We start from the raw sequence: 20557 nt of genomic DNA, 5'->3' as shown, positions 1-20557 counted from the left end.
GAATAGTCGTTCCCATCTCCCTTCAGTTGATCAATCACCAGTCTGTGAGTACGTCCGCCTCCTAGACTGGAGTGTGTCCCTTGGGGCCGGACTTTGGCACCTCATCCAGGCTGGCAACAGGCTGTGATCTTTGGTTTGACTATCTCGAGCCTCTCGCCCAGCACATACCCACGCCCCGGGCGTGTCGCGTCGTCACGCGGAACCTCCCTACTTCCACACATCAGAACCTTTCGCTACCCCGGCAGAAACTAAGCTTAAACTGAGAAGCCTCTTCGCACCTCCGGACGTGGGAATTACATACTTGGACCTCAGACCCAAGCGGGTGAGAACCGGGAGACGCGAGGAAAGTTGGAAGGCGCTCCCCAGCCATGCCCAATCTACATTTGGGTCGAAGCCCTTTAAGAAGTCCTTCATTCAAGACTCCTCCGGGACCCGGCAGTGGAGGCGCGCCAGGATTGGTCAGTTTGGGTGTGGGTGTTGCTCGGCACCAGCGAATAAGCGGGGGCAGGGGGATGTTGTGGTTCAAGACTCGCGCATGCGCAGGGTCGTCTACCTGTGCCTGGGCTGCCTGTGACCCGGGACAGGTCTGCCGGGTGGGCTGATTGCAGAGGAGGCAGAGGGTGGCGCGGCGGGAGGCCGCCGACTCCCGGAGGCCACTGTCGGGGCGAGGTGAGGGCTGGCGGGCTGAGGCGGGCGCTGCGGTCCGTTAGCCGAGAGCAGGCGGGGTCGGGTGTGGCGCAGGGCGGGCCTGGAAGTGGAGCCCCCTCCACCCCGGCCCGTCCGGCCCTCTGGCCCGGTTTAGCTCTCCGGGGCTTCTTGGGGCTTCCCGAAGTCTCGGCTCCCCTTTCTGCCGCCAGCTGCTCTCCTGACTCCAGGACGACCCAAGGTGCGAGCCTGTGGGAACCCTCAGTTGCCAGATGCCAGTGGAGCGCTGCCCACAGTGGGAGGAGACGGGGTGTGTCCGAATGATGGGATGATTGTTTACTTAATTATCCACGAACCTCACGCCAGAGTATTTTAATAACAAACTTCCCTTAGCGTGCCGATCTTGTAAGACTTGGTTTACCAGATACTGGGTTTAGTAGACCAGCTTTTGTGAACACCAGATGTCGGAGGTGATGAGCATATGTGCCCGTTATAGGATTACATCGAGATTCCAGTGCCAGAAGGATTAAGCACTCCAGTGCTTAATTAGGTTTGTAGACATCAAAGCCACAAAAGAATATTCCCAATGGTGAAAAGTAATTGGTGAAATCTGTGACATGGTCAGAAAAGAAATAAAATTCAGACGGTGGATAGGGTCAATTTTCATTAAATGTACAAAGAAAGGAATTGATTCTGATAGAGATAATTTTAGTAAAATGAAAATGTAAATAATTGAATCCTTTGTTATTGCTAAATAGAATTAAATTGACATAATGGTTTGCCCTGGAAAACACATTTTAGGCAATGTTGTTATAGCTCTAAGAGTTTGTGTTTACAACACAGAGAACATTTTGGGGTCCCAAAGCTTTTTATCCTTAGAAAGAGCCTCAGAGATCAAAGGCATCCAAAGATGACTGCTGATCAGAGAGGAAAAGTGACTTATCCAAAGGAATACAATGAGTGAGGAGCAGTTGTAACTAGTGTAACCCTAGGTCTTGGCTTCTTTCATTAACAGATCCCTGATTCGTTCTAAGTATGAATGCTCCAGGGGAAGGAACTGTCTTAGCAAGATAGAGTTGCTGTAATCCCAAAGACTGGATTTAGAGACACAGAGTGTACTGGAAAGATCACAGGCTTTCCAGTATTTCTGAGTAAGGAAGTTTGGGATGGAATACTAGCTCTGCCGCTTGAGCTTTAGAACTACCATTTCCCCATCTGTCCAGTATGGATTATGCCCGCCTCATAGATAGTTATGAGCATTAAACATCATCAGTGTAAAAATTCATAGCAAAGTGCCTGGCATATAATATTGTGTGTGTGTGTGTGCACTCAGCCATGCCCAACTCTTTGCGACCCCATGGACTATAGCCCATCAGGCTCCCTGTCCATGGGATTTCTCAGGTAAGAATACTGGAGTAGGTTGCTATTTTCTTCTCCAGGGGATCTTCCCGATCCAGGGATCGAACAGCAGATGTCTCCTGTGTTTCCAGCGTTGGCGTGTGGATTCTTTACCACTGAGCCACCTGGGAAACCTGGCATATAACATTAGTTGGTATCAAATTCCATCCCCTACTCTTCTTAGCTCCTAAGGAATGGCAAACTTGACCTGTAACCTTCCTCCCTACCTCATCCCCAAGCAATGCAGAACCAAAGCACTCTCTTGAACTACAAATGAGGTATGCCCAGTTCTCAAGTCCTGTGGCTGAAGGTGATTTCAGTAAGGGAAATGTAATTTTCTCTATTTTGTCCTATGTATTGTGGTTTTGAGATGTGAGCAATGCCTTATGGTGAACCCTTGTGTTTGGATATATGTGTGCCAAGTCAAACTTGTTTTGCTTATTTAAATTTCTGTTTGGTAAGGGCTGGTTGTTAAGTGCTGTTTGTCTTTTCCCCTTTCTGTCTTTGGAAAGAGGAGGAGAAGTGTAGTAGAGGTTTGGAAGAGGGTTGAGGATACAGAGGTGCAAAGAAACCAGTGGGAACCAGGCTGCCCTCCAGCTAAGCACAGCCTTTTGCCAGTAGAATAGGGACAATTGATGACATGATCAGTTTATAAATAGATGCTGAGAAAAGGATTTAGGAAATGGCAGAGGCAGATTAAAATATAATTTTTATAAACTCTAATAGTAACTAGGGTGCTATATTTGATTACTACTTCAGTTTCTTTTAAAATTTTTCATTTATGTAAACCTCGTTCTCTTTTCCAAGTGGAGATTTATTGTAGGAAAGCTTTTTTATTAGTTCTGAAACTTAGTTTTTAGATAAGTTTTATTAGTTTAAAAGTTATATTGAGAGCTTCCTAATATGTCCAGGCATGGTGCTAGGTTATAGGGTCCCTTGGCCTGTAGAAGGAGCCAGTAAGACGGATTTGTGTGTCTGTGTGAGCACTCTTCAGCTGCCTTTGTCCTTGTATAACTTTTTCTGTAACTGAGGCATGATTTTCCAGATTCATGCCACTGCTTTCCTTTTATAAACTGAATTCTGATTATCTGCAAGCAGCTTTTATTTTAATGAATTCAGAAATTATAGTACCTTCCAGTTTGGAAATGTTATTTAGTTGCAGAGCTGCTCCATATAAAACATACCCTTCAATATTCATGCATAAATCAGCAGAATTACATTTAATTAGCATAAAAGAATATTGTTCTACTAGAAGAGACATTTTTAAATGACATTTAAACATAAAAAACAAATATGAGCTGAATTTAAGTAAGGGATATAAAAAATTTAAGTTAATACTTATTTCCATTTTTATGTTAAAGTAATTATACTGACTGATTCAGTGGACATGAACTTGGGCAAACTCTGGGAGACAGTGAGAGATGGGGAGGCCTGGCTGCCGTCCGTGGGGTCACAAGGAGTTGGACACGACTGTGCAACTGAACACAACAGCAGTTATCCTGACAGGAATTTGCAGAGATAGCACAGAGTATGACTGATAGATTGTATGATAATCGCATGGTTAGTTTAAAAAAACAACTGCCAAACTTACATTCCTTGCCAAACGTATTTTCCAGAGTGACTGTACTATGTTAAAGTCCTCTCAGCAGTGTGTGAGAGATCCTGTTCCTGTGCAGGTTTGCCACTTAAAAATTGTCACTTAAAATTTTTCTATCTGTTCTAATCAATATGTAATATTATCTCACTGTGATCTTAAGTTGCATTTCCCTTAATAGCTAGAGATGCTAGATATCTTTTCACACTCTTTTTCGTCATCTCTGTGTCCTCTGGTGAAATGTCTGTTCATGTGCTTTGTCCATTTTCTAACTGGATCTTTTGTTTTATCACTGTTGACTTTTGAGAGTGCTTTAAAAAAATTCTAAATATCTAGAGTCCTTTAGGAGGTGTGTGGTTTAAAAATATTTTCCCCACTCTCTCGCTTTTCTTTTCATCCTCTTCACGTGGATTTTGGCAGTGCAAAAGTTTTAAACTTTGATGAAATCCAATTTATTGGAGTTTCTTTTCTGGATTGTGCTGTTGGTCTCATACATGAGAACCCTTCCACAAGTTCTCTTTGTTTTCTTCTACTTTTATACTTTTAGTTTTTACATTTAAATTTATGATCTATTTTGATTTCCTTTTTATGTAAGGTGTGAGACTAGGTCAAGATTCTCTTTTTTTGTTTTCCTTCTGTCCGTTCACACCTCCCTTTCCCCCTCTTTCTAACCCTATAGATAGTCATTGCTCCAGCACCATTTGTTGAAAAATCTGTCCTTCTTCCATTTAATTGCTTTTGTACCATTGCCAAAATCATTTGACTGTTCTTGTGTAGGTCTAATTTGTGGGTTCTGTATTCTGTTTCACTGATCTGTGCGCCTATCCCTCTGCTAATAACACACAGTCTTGATTACTGTAGCTATACAACAAGTCTTGAAATAGGATAGTGAGGTATGGTCCCCTTTATTCTTTTTCAAAATTGTTTTAGCTATTTTAGCTTCCTTGCCTTTCCATATAAATTTTAGAATATTCTTATTTATATCTATAAACTATCTTGCTGATATTTTTATAGGAATTACATTGAACCTGTATACCACTTTGGGGGGAGATCTTTACTGTGTTGAGTCTTCTAGTTCATAACATGGTATATCTCCTCACTTACTTAGGACCTCTTTGATTTCTTTCAGCAGTGTTTTGTAGTTTTCAGCATACAAGTCCCATACATGTTTTGTTAGATTTACACCTAAGTATTGCATTAAAAATGGGCTTCCCTGGTGGCTCAGATGGTGTAGAATCTGCCTGCAGTGCAGGAGACCTGGATTCGATCCCTGGGTCAGGAAGACTCCCTGCAGAAGAGAATGGCAACCCACTCCATTATTCTTGCCTGGGAAATCCCATGGATAGTGGAGCCTGCTGGGCTACAGTCCATGGGATCACAAACAGTCGGACACATCTGAGCAACTAACATTGCATTAAAAAAATATAGCTTTATTGAGGTCATTTTGGGGATGATGATAAATGGTATTTTTAATTTTTGTTTCTATGCATCCATTGCTGGTACGTAGAAAAAGAATTGATTTTTGTATGTTGATCTTATATTCTGAAACCTTGTTGAACTCCTCCTTCATTTTAGGAGGTTTTTTGTTTTTTGTTTTCTTGTGGGTTCTCAGGGATCTTCCATGTAGACAATTATGTCATCTGCAGATAGGAGTCATTTTATTTCTTGCTTATTTCTTCCTTTCCTAGTTCCTTAGATTTTTTGCATTTTTACCCCTCAATGGAAAGTGTGAGGAGATAGGAGAAATGGGCTATGTATGGTCTGTTGCCTGGCAGACTAATTTTTATTTTGTAGTTGTTGTTGATTAGTTGGTAACTCATGTCTGACTCTTTTGTGTCCCCACAGACTGTAACCCACCAGACTCCTCTGTCCATGGGATTTCCCAGGCAAGAATACCCTTGGAGTGGGTTGCCATTCACTTCTCTAGGGGATTTTCCCGGCCTGGGGATTGAACCCCTGTCTCCTGCATTGCAGGCATATTCTTTACCATCTGAGGCACTGGGGAAGCCTTTAGCCTTCTCTTATTTTTATACTACCGCAGTTTCTTCCTGTTTAAACTGGGATTATTTATCCATTCATCCATTACAGAGATGGCCTTTATTCTTAGAACTTACCGTTGGTAGTAGAAATGGTAAGTCAGTAACATAGGAAACAAAGACGTAGTTTCTCTGCGAATGTAGAGAGAGGTAAAAGTACTTCTAGGAGGGTGTATTGGAGACAGTCCTTGGTGTGGATTTGGATGTGGGGAGATCTGAGGAGTGTGAACTCAGGTGAAGAATGCACGGAGCCACAGAGGTGAAAAGAGTAGCGTGTATCCTCGGGCTCCCGTTTCCTACTGCTCATGGGAATTGAGGTGCCAGATTATATCCCCAGTGTTCTTTAGCAGTGCACACACCTGCTAATATCCTATCCAGGTAGAGGACCTGACAACAGGGTCTGTGAAACAGGATGTGTGGATGCATGGAAAGATGCATGAAAGCTGATAGAGCCACCCCCCTAATCCCTGGCTGCAGCCGCATGCAGGTGTGAGCTGACGCCCCGTGCGAGCACAGAAGTCCGCAGAAGTCACAGATGGGGGCTGAAACCCCTGCCAGGCTCTGCCTGCAGAACTGGTCCAGGGCTGTTTCCACCCTGAGAAGCACCTGGTTCCAGTTTGCCTCAGGCCCCGTGAGGCCTCCAAATCTGTTCCCTAGTGTTTCTTAATGGTGCTCACCTATCATGGCTAAATATTTAGTATCTTACTGTAATACTATTTGCTAAATGACTTACTTTAGCCATCTGGAGGAACTGTCATCATTCTGAAGATTGGCTCAGTGTCAAACGTGCAGAAATTCGGGAGGACACGCTATCCTCTCTGTTTTCTTTTCGCCTCCTGCCTTCCTTGCCACCAGCTTTAGGTTAAATGCGCAGAACCCCTCCACTGCAGGTGAGGCTATGGCAAGTGAATCACTCAGCACTTACCTCCATGGAGGACCTGAAATGCGCAGCTCCCTGGACCCTGTCCCTGCTGCACCAGTGTCAGGCTCTTCTGTCCCTTTGGGGCCGTCTTGCGGCCTGTGTCCTGTTCCTCACTGTCACTGCTGTGGCTCTCTTTTGGCCTGCTTCCTCACATCTCCATTCCCTCATCTCAGTTGGTTTAACTCTGGAAATGGAGACATTCATTAGAGAGAAGGAAAAGGAGGATTTCAAGTGAAGATGAGACAGGGAGGCTAATGGAGGGATGACAGTTGGGAGTGATCTAGCAACAGAGGGCAGGGAAATTATAATAACAGCCACATTTGCGTTTATGGTAGAAGTGAGGGTGAGACAACCCAGAGTGAACATTTCCAGGGCGGGGTGCTGGCAGCTCATTGCTGGGCCCTCAGTAACAAGGTGACCTTCCTTCCTCAGGTGTCCTCATGACTTCTCTTGCGGACCATGTCCTTGATCCTTTTTGCCTGCGTGGTAAGGGTGAGGGATGGACTGCCCCTCTCGGCCTCCACTGATTTCTACCACAGCCAAGACTTCCTGGAATGCAGGAGACGCCTCAAGACTTTAGCCTTGCAACTGGCCCAGTATCCAGGTCGAGGTTCCGCAGAAGGATGTGACTTCAGCATCCAGTAAGCAAGCCTGTTCCCTGTTCCAGAATATCAGCCCAATTTGGGTCACTCTGAACCATGTGCGGAGGTGGCCTTATGCTAATCACACCATATGAAGAGGAGGTCTCACGTTAGACAGCGGTTCGAGGTCGTGTGTATCCACAGCAGAATCAAAGGCGCTCGAGCTTTGCTGCCTCACTCCCACCTCACTGTGAGCGGAGAGGCCATGAGCACTGCGAGCACCGGGTCACCCGGTCTTCACGCTTTTAGTTTGCTAGTTTTTTCTGCATTAGGGTGCAGGCGTGGAGAAAAGGCAAGTCGGGAGGAAATACTGGATTAAATGTCAGGACAAGAAAAGGATGAGAGTGAGGACGCCAAGAAAATAAGGCTTGACTTGGAGTTTTAGCCCTCAGTTTTTGCTTTTTAAATTTTTTTCACCTTTAAAACAAATTTCAAAGTAAAAAAAAAATTTTATGTGACAGGAGCAGGGAGTGAAAAATGAGCATAGGTAGGTCCGTCTTCTCAAGGAACTCCAAGTCAAGTGAGAGGACACTGAGCATGATACAGTGAGGCCAGTGCTCCAGTGGAAGCAGGAATCAGGTGGTTACAGTAATCATGGTCATAAGAACTAATACTGTTTTCTGCGGTCTAGGCCCTATTCTAAGTGCTGTAGGTGGCTTATGAGGTAGATAATGGTATTAGACCTATTTTACAGGGAAGGAAACTGAGGTTAAACAACTTTTTAACTAAGGTGGTAGAGCCAGGATTTGAGTGCAGCCCAACTAGGAGCCAGGTTCTGCTCCTTGTGTGTCGTTTCTTATTTTAGGGCTTAGAGACGAAAGATGTCCTGTGGACGGATCAGGGGCAAGGCAGGTTTTGAAATCTCAAAATGGCCTGTTACAGATTTTACATCTCTCTTTTCCAGAATTTAGGTTTTCACTTCCCAAGTCCTTTTTTGCTCCCTTTAATAGTAAAATTTTGATTCACCCGATGAGGTGGGATCCATTAGAGTAGTCCAGTCTCAGAATCAAGGAAACGAAAGGGAAAGTCTAGGCCTGCCTCCAGACTAGGTGGTGCTGTCAGGCAAGAAGAGTTGTGGCCTGAAGAGGGACCCAGATGGCAGGCATGTGAAGCTGTCACCTGTTGGCCGAGCTCAGGTGCTCAGGAGCCAGCGCTAAGCTGCATCTGCCCGTATCTGCAGCTCCCTTCTCTGGGTATCTGAAACCCCCTTCCTTGGGGGTCCTGTCCTCGTTAGGCTGGAATAATCTCACATTCTATGCACATTTTGTGCTGTACCTCAAAGAGGAAACCTTTTCTCAGTTAAAAAAGCAAAAACCTATGACTTCAAATGAAATTCTGGGCAATTCAGTCATTATTTGAAAGGCAGAATATGCAGTGTTTACTCCTTTGTCTTTTAACTTAAGTATTCACCATTATTTTCACAGAGGAAACTGAGACATTTTTTTCTTATAGGTGAGCAGTCCCATAGCTTGTTTAATGATCAGTAAGTTAAAGTGATCCCTGGAGGAGGGCACGGCAATGCACTCCAGCATTCTTGCCTGGAGAATCCCATGGACGGAGGAGCCTGACAGTCTAGAGTCTAAGGGGTCACAAAAAGTCGGACATGACTGAGCAACTTAGCATGGACGCAGGCAAGTTAGAGTAATCACACCTTGTCAGTGGCAAATGCTGCTATACATTTTCGAGGAAGTGTAAGAAAGGCACAGTCCCAGGCAGGTCCACCTGAAGAGACGATATGTATGCAACAGACAGCTCCAGACTGTTCAAGGCCCAGCAAATCCAGAGTGGAGGCAAGGTGATGGCTGGGTGCAGGATGTGAATATGTGGGTCAGTTCCCTGGTGACCTAGTCCCTTTCGTTCCAGCTTCTCTTCTTCGAGGGACGTGGCCTGCATGGCTATCTGCTCCCTCCAGTGTCCAGCAGCCATGGCCTTCTGCTTCCTGGAGACGCTGTGGTGGGAATTCACAGCTTCCTATGACACCACCTGCGTGGGCCTCGCCTCCAGGCCGTATGCCTTTCTTGAATTTGGTTTGTAATGCACTTTCTTAGCTGTTGTTCTCTCTTGCAGCATTGTATGTTTAGAATTTCCAGTTTGAGTTTTGCTTTGACCATCAGGGAAAACCACTGGAGGTTCAGGACCATGTCAATGAAGAATAGCCCCATGCCATGAAATTTCAGGGGGCTTCCCTGGTGGCTCAGAGGGTAAAGTGCCTGCAATGCAAGAGACCTGGGTTTGATCCCTGGGTCAGGAAGATCCCCTGGAGAAAGAAATGGCAACCCACTCCAGTATTCTTGCCTGGAAAATCCCATGGACAGAGAAGCCTGGTAGACTACAGTTCATGGAATCGCAAAGAGTCGGACATGGCTGAGCGACTTCACTTCACTTTCATGAAATTTCACAGCAATGAAAGGGGCCTGCAAACTTGGAGCCAGGTCCAACACTCTGGCTTTTTACCTCTCCAGAGCCTGGAGCAGGGTGGAAGAGGGTGAATCCTGTATCTTATTCTGGAGCAGGGGGTCAGCAAACGGCGGGCTGAGAGTCTATTTTTGTAAATAAAGGGGAACATAGCCATGCTTTCTCTATTACTAACGGGTTGTCTGTGGCTGCTTTTGCCCTTCCCTGGCAGAGGTAAGCTATTGTGACGGGCCATCTGGGGCCTGTGAGCTTAAAACGTTGTCTGTCTGGCACTCTGGGAACACTGTGCTGACCCCTGCTCTAGAGCAGCGCTGCTCAAGGGTGGTCGGGGACCTGTGCTTCCAGCGCGAGGCACATACAGGGAGTGCCAAGAAAAGGTTAGACATTCTTACGGTGCTTGGACATTCCTGTGACATTTTCAGTTGTATTTTATCCAAGTGTCTGTATGCAACCATTTGAAAATAAGGAAACACCGGTCCTCATGCAGAGGTTTGAGAAGCACAGCTCTGGAAGACAAGACTACTTTTCTAGGCTCTGCCAGAGAGGCCCTGTGGAGGCTCAAGGGTCTGGAACACAGCAGTTGTGATAGCATAGGCCCTGTTTCTGTCAGGTGTGATTGAGGTCATTTTTGAGGGGGAGAAAAGGAATGGAGGTGGGAGTTGGGGGGTTCTCCAGTCTCAGTGTAACCTGCCATGGTCCCCGTGATGCTCTTGAACGAGGGGCTGACCGCATTTGGTCCTCAGGGTCAGGTGCAGGGCTGGCACCTGGAAGTGTGGCCACTTAGGCTTTCTGGCAACTACTGCTCACACCCCCTCGTGTGGCCTGTGGCCAGTCCATCAGTAATAGGGCCAGCACTGTCTTTTGGTGTCACCCAGAGGTGCTGGGAACCTGCCTGGTACTCCAGCCTGCACCTGGTAGGCCTGTGACTTAGACCACAGTTCCTCTTGAGTCTCCCTGTGAGGACTGCCGCTGTCAGCCCCACTTCTTCTGTGTCCCCAAGTAGACCATAGCTGCAGCATCCCTTGGCTGTCATTTGATTGGGAGCTGGTAGACCTGTGTTTCCTCTGCCCTCTCATCTCTGCATGCCTCTTCCTTTGAAAGTGGTGGGCTTTGTCTCACAGGACCCCCTTCCTGGCATCACATTTGCTCATTACTGAGTGAGAGTAGGATGAAAGTAAAAGTACGTGGATATTAGAGCTTCCCAGGTAGCTCAGTGGTAAAGAATCCACCTGCCAATGCAGGAGATGCAAGAAACCTAGGTTCACTCCCTGAGTTGAGAAGATCCCCTGGAGGCAGCACACTCCAGTGTTCGTGCCTGGAGAATCTCATGGACAGAGGAGCCTGGCGGGCTGTAGTCCATGGGGTCACAAACAGTCAGATATGATTGAGCACGTGCACACACACCCCACACAGATACTAGAATTATACATGATTTTGTTTTGTCAATATATTTGAAACTTCACCTCAAGTACTTATTAAAAGTTGGTGATGGATTAATACTAAATGTAAATAAAATAATTAAAACCAATACCTTCCATCCTGGTTTGCACAACATATTCACATTCATTTGTAGTTTTTTTCACATGCCTTTTCTTGAGATAATCAGGTCAAGAATGACTGTCCCCATTTTGCAATCTTAGAAATCCTTTGGGAATGGCCCAGGTTTGTACTATGAGTTGTGCCTGAGCTAAGACTCAAGCCTGTCCCCTGATTCCCTTGCCACTGAGGTCCTAATGGACAGACTGTCATATTTTAATTATTCTCCTTTGAGAGACTGATGAGACCAGTCCTGATATCTACAAATCATTCGACCCTCATGTGTAGTTGACACTCTTCAAAGTCTGGCTAACTTATTAGCTTGCTTAGAAATGCAAATTTCATTGTGTACCTATAGTCTTATAACATCCATTGTGATGACATTCAGTTTGGACTGCTCTCCTTTCACAGATAATGTCATTCAGAAAGTGAAGTGGCATTTTAACTATGTAAGTTCCACCCAGATGGACAGCAGCTTCGGAAAAATTCAGGAGGAACTCAAGTTCCAGCCGCCAGTGGTTCTCACCCTGGAAGACACAGATGTGGCTAACGGGGTGATGAACGGACACACACTGATGCACCTGGAGCCAGGTAGGTGGCCTGCTTCTCTGGTATTGATGAAAATGAGGTGAGAGTGTGTATTTCAAATGGACATTGATTGTTCGACTAGGAAGGTGTTTGGGTGGGGGGCAGTATATAAAATATGTGGGGGAAAAGACATGGGCTGATATTGTTTCCAGGTGGCTTTTATTAAAAAAAAAAGAAGGAAACTTGACCATTGTGACAAGTAAGTTGATCTGAAGGGAGGCAGCTCCTCTGATGAAATTTAGAAGAGTGACTTAGCAGGTTGTTTTCTTAAGCAGGGTGAACCCTGCATATATAAACGGTATTGTTGGATCACACAAAAAGCAAGAGAATTCCAGAAAAACATCTGCTTCATTGACTATGCTAAAGCCTTTGACTGTGTGGATCACAACAACTGTGGAAAAGTCTTAAAGAGATGGAAATACCAGACCGCCTTACCTGCCTCCTGAGAAATCTGTATGCAAGTCAAGAAGCAGCAGTTAGAAGCTGACGTGGAACAACAGACTGGTTCAAAATTGAGAAAGAAGTACGTCAAGGCTGTATATTGTCACCCTGCTTATTTAACTTATATGCAGAGTACATCATATACAATGCCGGACTGGATGAAGCACAAGCCAGAGTCAAGATTTCAGGGAGAAATATCAATAACCTCAGATATGCAGATAATACCATCCTTATGGCAGAAAGCAAAGAGGAACTAAAGAGCCTCTTGATGAAAGTGAAGGAGGAGTGAAAAAGCTGGCTTAAAATTCAATATTCAAAAAATGAAGATCATGGCATCTGGTCCCATCACTTCATGGCAAATAGATGTGGAAACAATGGAAACAGTGACAGACTTTATTTTCTTGGGCTCCAAAATCACTGCAGATGGTGACTTCATCCATGAAATTAAAAGCTGCATGCTCCTTGGAAGAAAAGCTATGACCAACCTAGACAGCATATTTAAAAGCAGAGACATTACTTTACTGACAAAGGTCCGTTATAGTCAAAACTATGGTTTTTCCAGTGGTCATGTATGGATGTGAGAGACCATACATATGATGTGAGAGGACCATAAAGAAAGCTCAGTGCCAAAGAATTGATGCTTTTGAACTGTGGTGTTAGAGAAGACTCTTGAGAGTCCATTGGACAGCAAGGAGATCAAGCCAGTCCATCCTAAAGGAAATTAGTCCTGAATATTCATTGGAAGGACTGATGCTGAAGCTGAAGCTCCAATACTTTGGCCACCTGATGTGAAGAGCTGACTCATTAGAAAAGACCTTGATGCTGGGAAAGATGAAGGCAGGAGGAGAAGGGGAAGACAGAGGATGAGATGGTTGGATGGCATCACTGTCTTAATGGACATGAGTTGGTGGACATGAGCAAGCTCCGGGAGTTGGTGATGGACAAGGAAGCCTGTGTGCTGTAGTTCATGGGGTTAGAGTCAGACATGACTGAGCAACTGAACTGAGCTGAAGGAGATTTTCATTCTCTTTTGCTGGAAGTCACTTGTTGAATAGTACAGATTTGTACATTCTCTCTCTCTTTGCTTTTTTCCTTTAACAGTGAGTCCTTATCTCATCACTACAATGGTGAAACATTGCAAATCTCCACCAAGAAACCCCAACTCCTTGATAGAGGGAGTGGAGAGCTGTGGGGATGAGAGCGGGCAGGGGTCAGGACCAGGCCTACTGGACCTCTCGCTTTTGGGTTCTCTGTGGGACCCAGAGACATCCCTCTATCCCTTCGGATTTCTGAGTCCTTGTCTGAGAAATGAAGTGTTGATGAACATATTCGCAGTGCCCTGGCATCCGTGACTTAGTCTGCCACTAACAACATGAAGCATTCAATACCTGGCACATAGCAAAGCATGCTTTTTTGTATTGTTCGTTTACAGTTATATCCAGTTAAACCAACTTGGATATTTGCATTCTAAGAACTCTGTAATAGTATAATCCTTCCCTGGAAGATAGAACCATCTATACTATAACAGTCTAGTCACTTTGTTAACAGTTTTATGCTAAACTCATTGCTTGAATTTTGAAAGTGGTGTTTTTAAAATGTTTGCATTTTTTGGCTTAACTTTGGTTTTTGATTTGAACTATTTCAATCAGTGAGTTCCTGGATTGACTCTTGTGCCCTTCAGTCAGTTGTAATTTACATTGGGATTGGACTTAACATTCATGGAAGGACGACTGGGGCATCAGACCCCAAGCTTCTCCTTTGCTGTACCTGAAGGCAGGGTCACTTTGTGATGTATGTTTTGTGTTTTAACCACGTAGACAAGAGGAGCAAATGCAGAAGGTGACAACTTGCCTATCTTTCTAGGACGTTTTACTGTGGTTTGACTCCCCCACTATTGTCCCAAGTCTAGAGTCTTAACAGGTAGCTCTGTTCTGAGAGGAATTTTGATAGTTTAAACTAACACACTAACAGTAGGCTTCAGTTGGGTTGTTGTTGTTGTTGTTGTGTGTGTGTGTGTGTGTATGCATATGCGGGAAATGTGAGGACAAAAAAGGATGATTTAAAAGGAGGATAGCAAGGACTTCCCTTGTGGTCCAGTGGCTAAGACTCCACAGTTCCAATGCTGGGGACCGGAGGTTCACCCCTAGCCAGGGAACTAGGATCCCACATGCCAAGTGGCACGGTGAAAAAATAAAATTAATAAAAGGAGCACAGCAAGAGAATGGGTGGGACCCTGCTTAATGGTGTGAACCAGAATCAGTTTCAGCAGTTATCTTTAAAGAGGGAATGATCATTTTGTCTTGATTAGAGTTCTGGAAATAGCTTGTAGCTGAAGTAATACATGTTTCCCTCCTCTTCCCAATAACTTTGAAATTTTAAAAATCGCATTTGCTATGAATTGCTCCAGAAGCACACAGGACATTGAATATTGTCCCTACCAGAAAAAGAATGGAACATTTTACATGCTGATGGTTGAAGTGTGTAATAGAAAAGCTTTAGGGTTTGACAGCCAATTTACAACTAAAGCCATAAATAGTTTTAAATCTGGATTTCTCAACCTAAGCCCTACTGACATTTTGTACTGGAAATTCTTTGTTATGGAAGCTGTCCTGTACATTGTAGCAACCTGTTCCCAGGGAGGACAATCCAAAATGTCCCTAGACATTGATTGAAGAGCCTTATCATCTCTGGCTGAGAACCGCTGGCTTAAATAGAAAGGAAATGAAGCACTTAAGAAAATCTATCCTTGCTTAGAGAAGGGGCTCTTTCTTGAAGAAATTCACCTTGAATTCCCAGATCCTTTCTGTCCTTCATCCCTTGCCATTTCCCACTCTAACTACAGCTGCTTTTTAAATTAATAGGTTTGCAATTGTGTGTTTAATTGAACTTTTTTATTAGCAGAGGTCTAGTTCATGTTTTTACTTTTTTTTTTCATATAGAAATTGTTTTCACTAAACACTTCCTTTTCTTCCTTGTGAAGCTCCTAGTTTCCGAATGGAACCAGTGACAGCCCTGGGCATCCTCTCCCTTATTCTCAACATCATGTGCGCTGCCCTGAACCTCATTCGCGGAATTCACCTCGCAGAACATTCTTTACAGGTAACCTTTTCTGTACAGTTTAAATAGAAAGACACGCAATGGAAGAAGCAGATGTGGGTGCATATTGTTTATAAGGTTATTATTCACTATGTTTTAAAAATTGAAGTAAAATTCTTACTTCTTGTTTTATTCTTCATAGTGAGTTGAGCAAATAAGAAACTTGTTCTTTTGTATTTGTTTTGCTGAGAAGCCAAAGGGGCTGCTGGAATACTGGTGAGAAATGGACAACTTGCTACAAGGACAGCCAGCCACCCCGGGGACCCTGGGGACCCCGAGAGTCCCTGCAGGGGCTGGATTGTTCATCCAAGGCAAAGTTTGACTCTCAGCCTTTAAGGTTCAGGCCCTTTTTCCCCTGGTAGAGTTGTCTCATAATCTGATTTATATCATTCAGATGGATACCAGCCTTCCCGTGTCTTTGTCAAAAGAACTGTATCACTATGAAGTTGATTTGCCAGCCTGCTCATCTCAAAGCAGCTTTTTATTCTAATGCTTTTTACTTATTATTTTTAAATGTTGAAGTATTTCAAGCACTTAAAAACAAGCATGGAACCATTATGAGCATGAATAGGTAGATGTTAACTTTAAAAACAGAGTTGGGGATAAGTAGATGCTAACTATTACATTTAGAATGGATAGACAAGATCCTACTGTTAAGCACAGGGAACTGTATCCAATCTCCTGAGATAAACCATAATGGAAAAGAAGATAAAAAAGAATATATGTGTGTGTGTAACTGAGTCACTTTGCTGTATAGCAGAAATTAACACAAGACTCTAAATCAACTATCCTTCAACTTAAAAAAAAGCCAGAGTCACACCCAAGCACATGGTAGCTAAAATCTGAAGTGCAGCTGAGGTTGAATCTCAGGGGCCTTACAGAGACCAAGGTGTTTGGGGAATGGCAGCATCCTGGGCCCTGAGTGGTGGCTGGCTATTTCCACACCCCATCTTTGGCCAACACGTGCTATGGTTCCCACTCTTATTGTTTATGATGACTCATAAGCAGATACTTACCAAATGTCTGTATGCACTGGAACAGGGGTTCGTTGCTCAAGACGTGCCTCAGGGCACATCGCAGAGTATGGTGACATCACTAGGAGGTGGGAGGACCTGGGGAAAGTTAGTACTGACAGATGAGTTGGATTTTGAGAGGTTGGCGGGGCTGGGGGTGGGGACATTCCAGGTTGCGGGCTCAGCACACATGCATGGGAGCTGGACATGCTTGGTGTGTCCAGGCCATTCAGAAGGATTTTATGTCACCCCCTGGTCTGATACGTGAACAGGGGCTGGTTTCTCACCCAGGCGGGGATTTTGTACTGTTGGTTATACCAGACCCAATGCAGAGTAATGCACTTCATGTCACAGTGTTCATTCCCTCTAACTATTCCTTTTCTTGTGTTCCTCTTATTTGTCTTAGGTTGCACATGAAGAAATTGGAAATATTCTGGCTTTTCTGATTCCTTTTGTAGCCTGCATTTTCCAGGTGGGTGAAATGTTGATGTTTTAGTGAGTGGGTTAAACCCATTACCTTATTTTGCTCTGTTGGAACCATCAGTGAATTTCCAGATCCTGCTTTTGTTCCACCAAGACATTGGTTCACATCATGGACAGTCCCAGCCCTTAGCAGAACAACTTTCCACCCATCCTGTCCAGTCCTCTCATTGTACAGAGAGAAGACTTTTGGGCCCAGACAGGGAAAGTCATTTGCCCTAGGTCTCAGGGACTTTGACAGTGCAGGACAGAAACTAGAAACTGGGACTGGGCTCCCAAGAAGTGAGGGATGAGACCGCAGTGGGGATTGGGTTGGGCCTGACCAGTGTGAGGCAGAGCCCTGCCTTGTGCTTATTGCTGGGCATCCAAGTACAGAAATGTCTTTCTGCAGAACTGATGCCTAGGTATATATGTTGTTTTTTTCAGACACAGGACTGGGAAAAAAATTGTTGTTTCTAATAGAAATACCATCTGGGTAAAATCTGTCCTTAGGAAATGAAACAAAAACTATAATACTAACTAGAGTGCTTTGATTATTAGTTATTTTTGGGTAAGCTGTGTACTTAAGGGCTGGAGTAGGAAGGAGGTTTTGAATCCCCTGTGAAAACGTAGCAGTGACAGTGTTAGTTGCTTGGTCGTGTCTGACTCTTTGTAACCCCATGGATTGTAGCCCACCAGGCTCCTCTGTCCATGGAATTCTCCAGGCAAGGATACTGGAGTTATCCATTCCCTTTTACAGGTGATCTTCTCAACCCAGGGATCGAACCTGGGTCTCCTGCATTGCACGCAGATTCTTTACCATCTGAGCCACCAGGCAAGACTTAAATCCCCTTTAAGCAGAGTTAATTCTAATAAAAAACCTGACTCTCTTTCCCCACCCTCTACAAAGTCTAGGATTTTAGTACCTTTTCTGCATATTTAAGCCTCTTCTTTTAATTAAAAGTTCTTTTCTCAGGGCACTTCCTCTCTCTTCAGCGTACATCCTAGATGGCCTATTTTTATGAATTATCTGATTGTGCAAAGAGAATTTCAACCTAAGATTGAGAATACACTCATTCTTTGGAAAATCAAGTCTCCAAGATCACGGGTGTTGCCGAGAATATTTTCCTGGACCTGCGTTTCAGGGCTGCAGGGATCTTACAGTTCCACCTTCATCCCCTCATCTGTGGTCTTACTTGATTAGCTCTTTCGATGGGGAACTCTCCCTCCCACTTCACTGTGAGCTTTTGGTAGACTGCCCTGTGGTTTCAGAATGTGCCTTTTTTTTTGAAACATTGAAACAAAAAATGATTTCCACCTTTTGCAGAACAAGAATGTCCTCTTTCTGTGTGATAGCCCTACAGGAAGCATCATTCTGGAAGACCTTTCCCTGAGTCAGAGATGCTTCTGAAGATGTAACAGGGAGGCTGTCTAGGGAACAGTGGTCCCCTATGTAGTTGTAACTCAGGAAAAACTAATATAGTAAAAGCGCAGCTTCTCTCACCAACTTTCTCACCTGTTATGACTCCCCCGAAGGAAAAGTTCCTTTGGAGGCCAGTTGCTCTTGTTAGGGTATCCCCGCCTGGCTGTGGGTATCCCTGACCCACATCTCTTCTTTCTGTACAGCACAGCCTGGACATGTCTGTCTGTATTTCTTAAATTCTTTCAAGAGGGCTGTGTTCTCATTCCTCCTGTGACCTTCTATTTCACTTTTCGTATCTCTTCCAAATCCCCACTTTCATCCACCAATTGACAACAACTGATCCGGTGAGTCCAAGCGCCACTGTAAAAAATTTCAGTTTACTAGGCCAACGTGTATGAAATGACATTGCAGGGCGGGTACTGTCAATGGGCCTGGCATCTGTCCTTGGCCAACTTGTTATCTCTGATGGGCCTCCCTCTTCTGGTGTCATTTCAGTGTTATCTGTACCTGTTCTATAGTCCAGCCAGGACTGTGAAGGTGGTGCTGATGCTGCTCTTCATTTGCCTGGGCAACGTGTACCTGCATGGGCTGAGGAACCTCTGGCAAATCCTCTTTCACATAGGAGTGGCTTTCCTGTCTTCGCATCAGATACTGACGAGGCAGCTTCAGGACAAGCAGTCTGACTGCGGAGTGTGAGGCTGAGGCCATGGGATGGACGGATCCTTTGATTTTCCTCCGAGGGTCATCGGCCTTTCCCCTTTTACTTCTTGGCTTCACCTCAAGTTTCCATCCTCGAAGTTCCTTTCAACCAAAGCAGACTGATCCTGAGAACCAAGAATTTTTTCACCGGTGCAGCGGGAAGCATGAAGTTGCTGGACACCTGGTCTCAGTTTTGTGTGAGAGTTACTGCAGAATCTCCAGTTCAGCACTTTGGACAGCAGAATCTGGGAGCCCAGTCAGAAAGCGCATTACTGGAAGACCAATATGGAATGATTTTGGTCTTTTACGTTGAGTGATACAATAAACCACTAGATTCAGTATCAGTAGTTTTAAGTAATTGGCAGTTGTCTCCAAGGAACCGCTTAAACATCTGTATCAGCTTTTCAGTCTAAATGTGACTTTGGTGAGTTTTTTTTTAAAGAGGGTCAGCACAGGGTGAATTAACTTAAAAAGTGGTTTATAGGTATAACATAGAGAAATTTTGTTTACATTTTTGATAACTTAGGTCTAATATGATACCTTTAGAATATTTAAATATATTTTGGATATAAATTGAACTTCACTTAGGGTTAAGAACAAACTGCAGCTGAGATAATGGTTGAGAAAAATGAATTTATTTAATTTATATATAACCTTTCATGGTAGTGGGACTGTAGGGATACAGAAGTGTTTTGTATTTATTTGCAGGGTATATCTGAATATTTTTAAAATTGAGTAACCAGTGCTGCTGGATCATAAACTTGTAAGCACGAGCAGAAATGAGAGTATCAGGACTCCTTGCAGCTGACCACAAACCAGAGTAGGTGGGTCACACACTCACACGGTGGCACTTTGCAGTTACAGGTGGGAGAGGCAGGTATCATCAGCTTTGTATGCGGCAGCCGAGTGCCGGGCATTTTAATCACATCATTTAATACTTGACCCTGAGTACTTGTTCTCACAAATTAATTACTCCTCTACACCTTTTGTAATCATCTTAATTAGATTCAGTTCAGTTCAGTTGCTCAGTCGTGTCCGACTCTTTGTGACTCCATGGACTGCAGCATACCAGGCTTCACTGTCTTATCACCAGCTCCCTCATTTTTGTATGAACAAAGGTTACGTGTATGTTAACTTTTTTAGAGCTTTATAGCTTATAAAGCTTTATAATTAACCCTGTGCTCAGTTCCTGGGTTGGGAAGATCCCCTGGAGAAGGAAATGACAACCCACTCTAATGTTCTTGCCTGGAGAAGCCCCATGGACAAAGGAGCCTGGTGGGCTACAGTCCATGGGGTCACAAAGAGTCGGACACAACTGAAGCAACTTAGCGCACACGCAGGTGCTCTGAGAAGTTACTTTTCTTTCTTCATTGTCAAAATATTGACTGATCATAGTTTTCCAAAATTTAGATCTGAATATGATCCCTGAGGCCTCTAGAAACTTCAGCCTGGGTTGTCCAGTACTGCTCAGGAGGCCATTTGGGAAGTTTGGCTTTTGGATTGTTCTTTGTAGAAGTCTGGAATATGAATAGCTCCACCATATTGCATAGAATACTCTGGGCTGTATTGTGTGATATTGATAAATTACAGATTCCTATTTTGGTAGTTTTTAAGAGTTGAAAACTATCACAAGAGTTAACGAGCAGGTAAG

The 20557-nt window shown here is 44.2% G+C and overlaps 1 protein-coding gene across 3 annotated transcripts; it reads left to right on the top strand.

Annotated features, from left to right (window-relative positions):
* On the top strand, positions 1 to 19247 carry SEC22C (SEC22 homolog C, vesicle trafficking protein). 3 transcript variants are annotated; one of them, XM_013973347.2, is made up of 7 exons: positions 1 to 458; positions 7028 to 7236; positions 9100 to 9263; positions 11599 to 11778; positions 15197 to 15315; positions 16732 to 16797; positions 18703 to 19247. In XM_013973347.2, the coding sequence occupies exons 2-7, from the start codon at positions 7055 to 7057 to the stop codon at positions 18901 to 18903; spliced, it is 912 nt and encodes a 303-aa protein (XP_013828801.2). In that variant the 5' UTR covers positions 1 to 458; positions 7028 to 7054; the 3' UTR covers positions 18904 to 19247. The 3 variants fall into 3 exon arrangements, with proteins under 3 accessions (XP_013828801.2, XP_017922311.1, XP_005695635.2); XM_018066822.1 differs by lacking the exon at positions 1 to 458 and adding an exon at positions 485 to 669; XM_005695578.3 differs by lacking the exon at positions 1 to 458 and adding an exon at positions 513 to 886.

The sequence above is a fragment of the Capra hircus genome, chromosome 22, assembly GCF_001704415.2.
Source record: "Capra hircus breed San Clemente chromosome 22, ASM170441v1, whole genome shotgun sequence".
Taxonomy (NCBI): domain Eukaryota; kingdom Metazoa; phylum Chordata; class Mammalia; order Artiodactyla; family Bovidae; genus Capra; species Capra hircus.
This window is presented reverse-complemented; position numbering and strand designations above follow the sequence as displayed.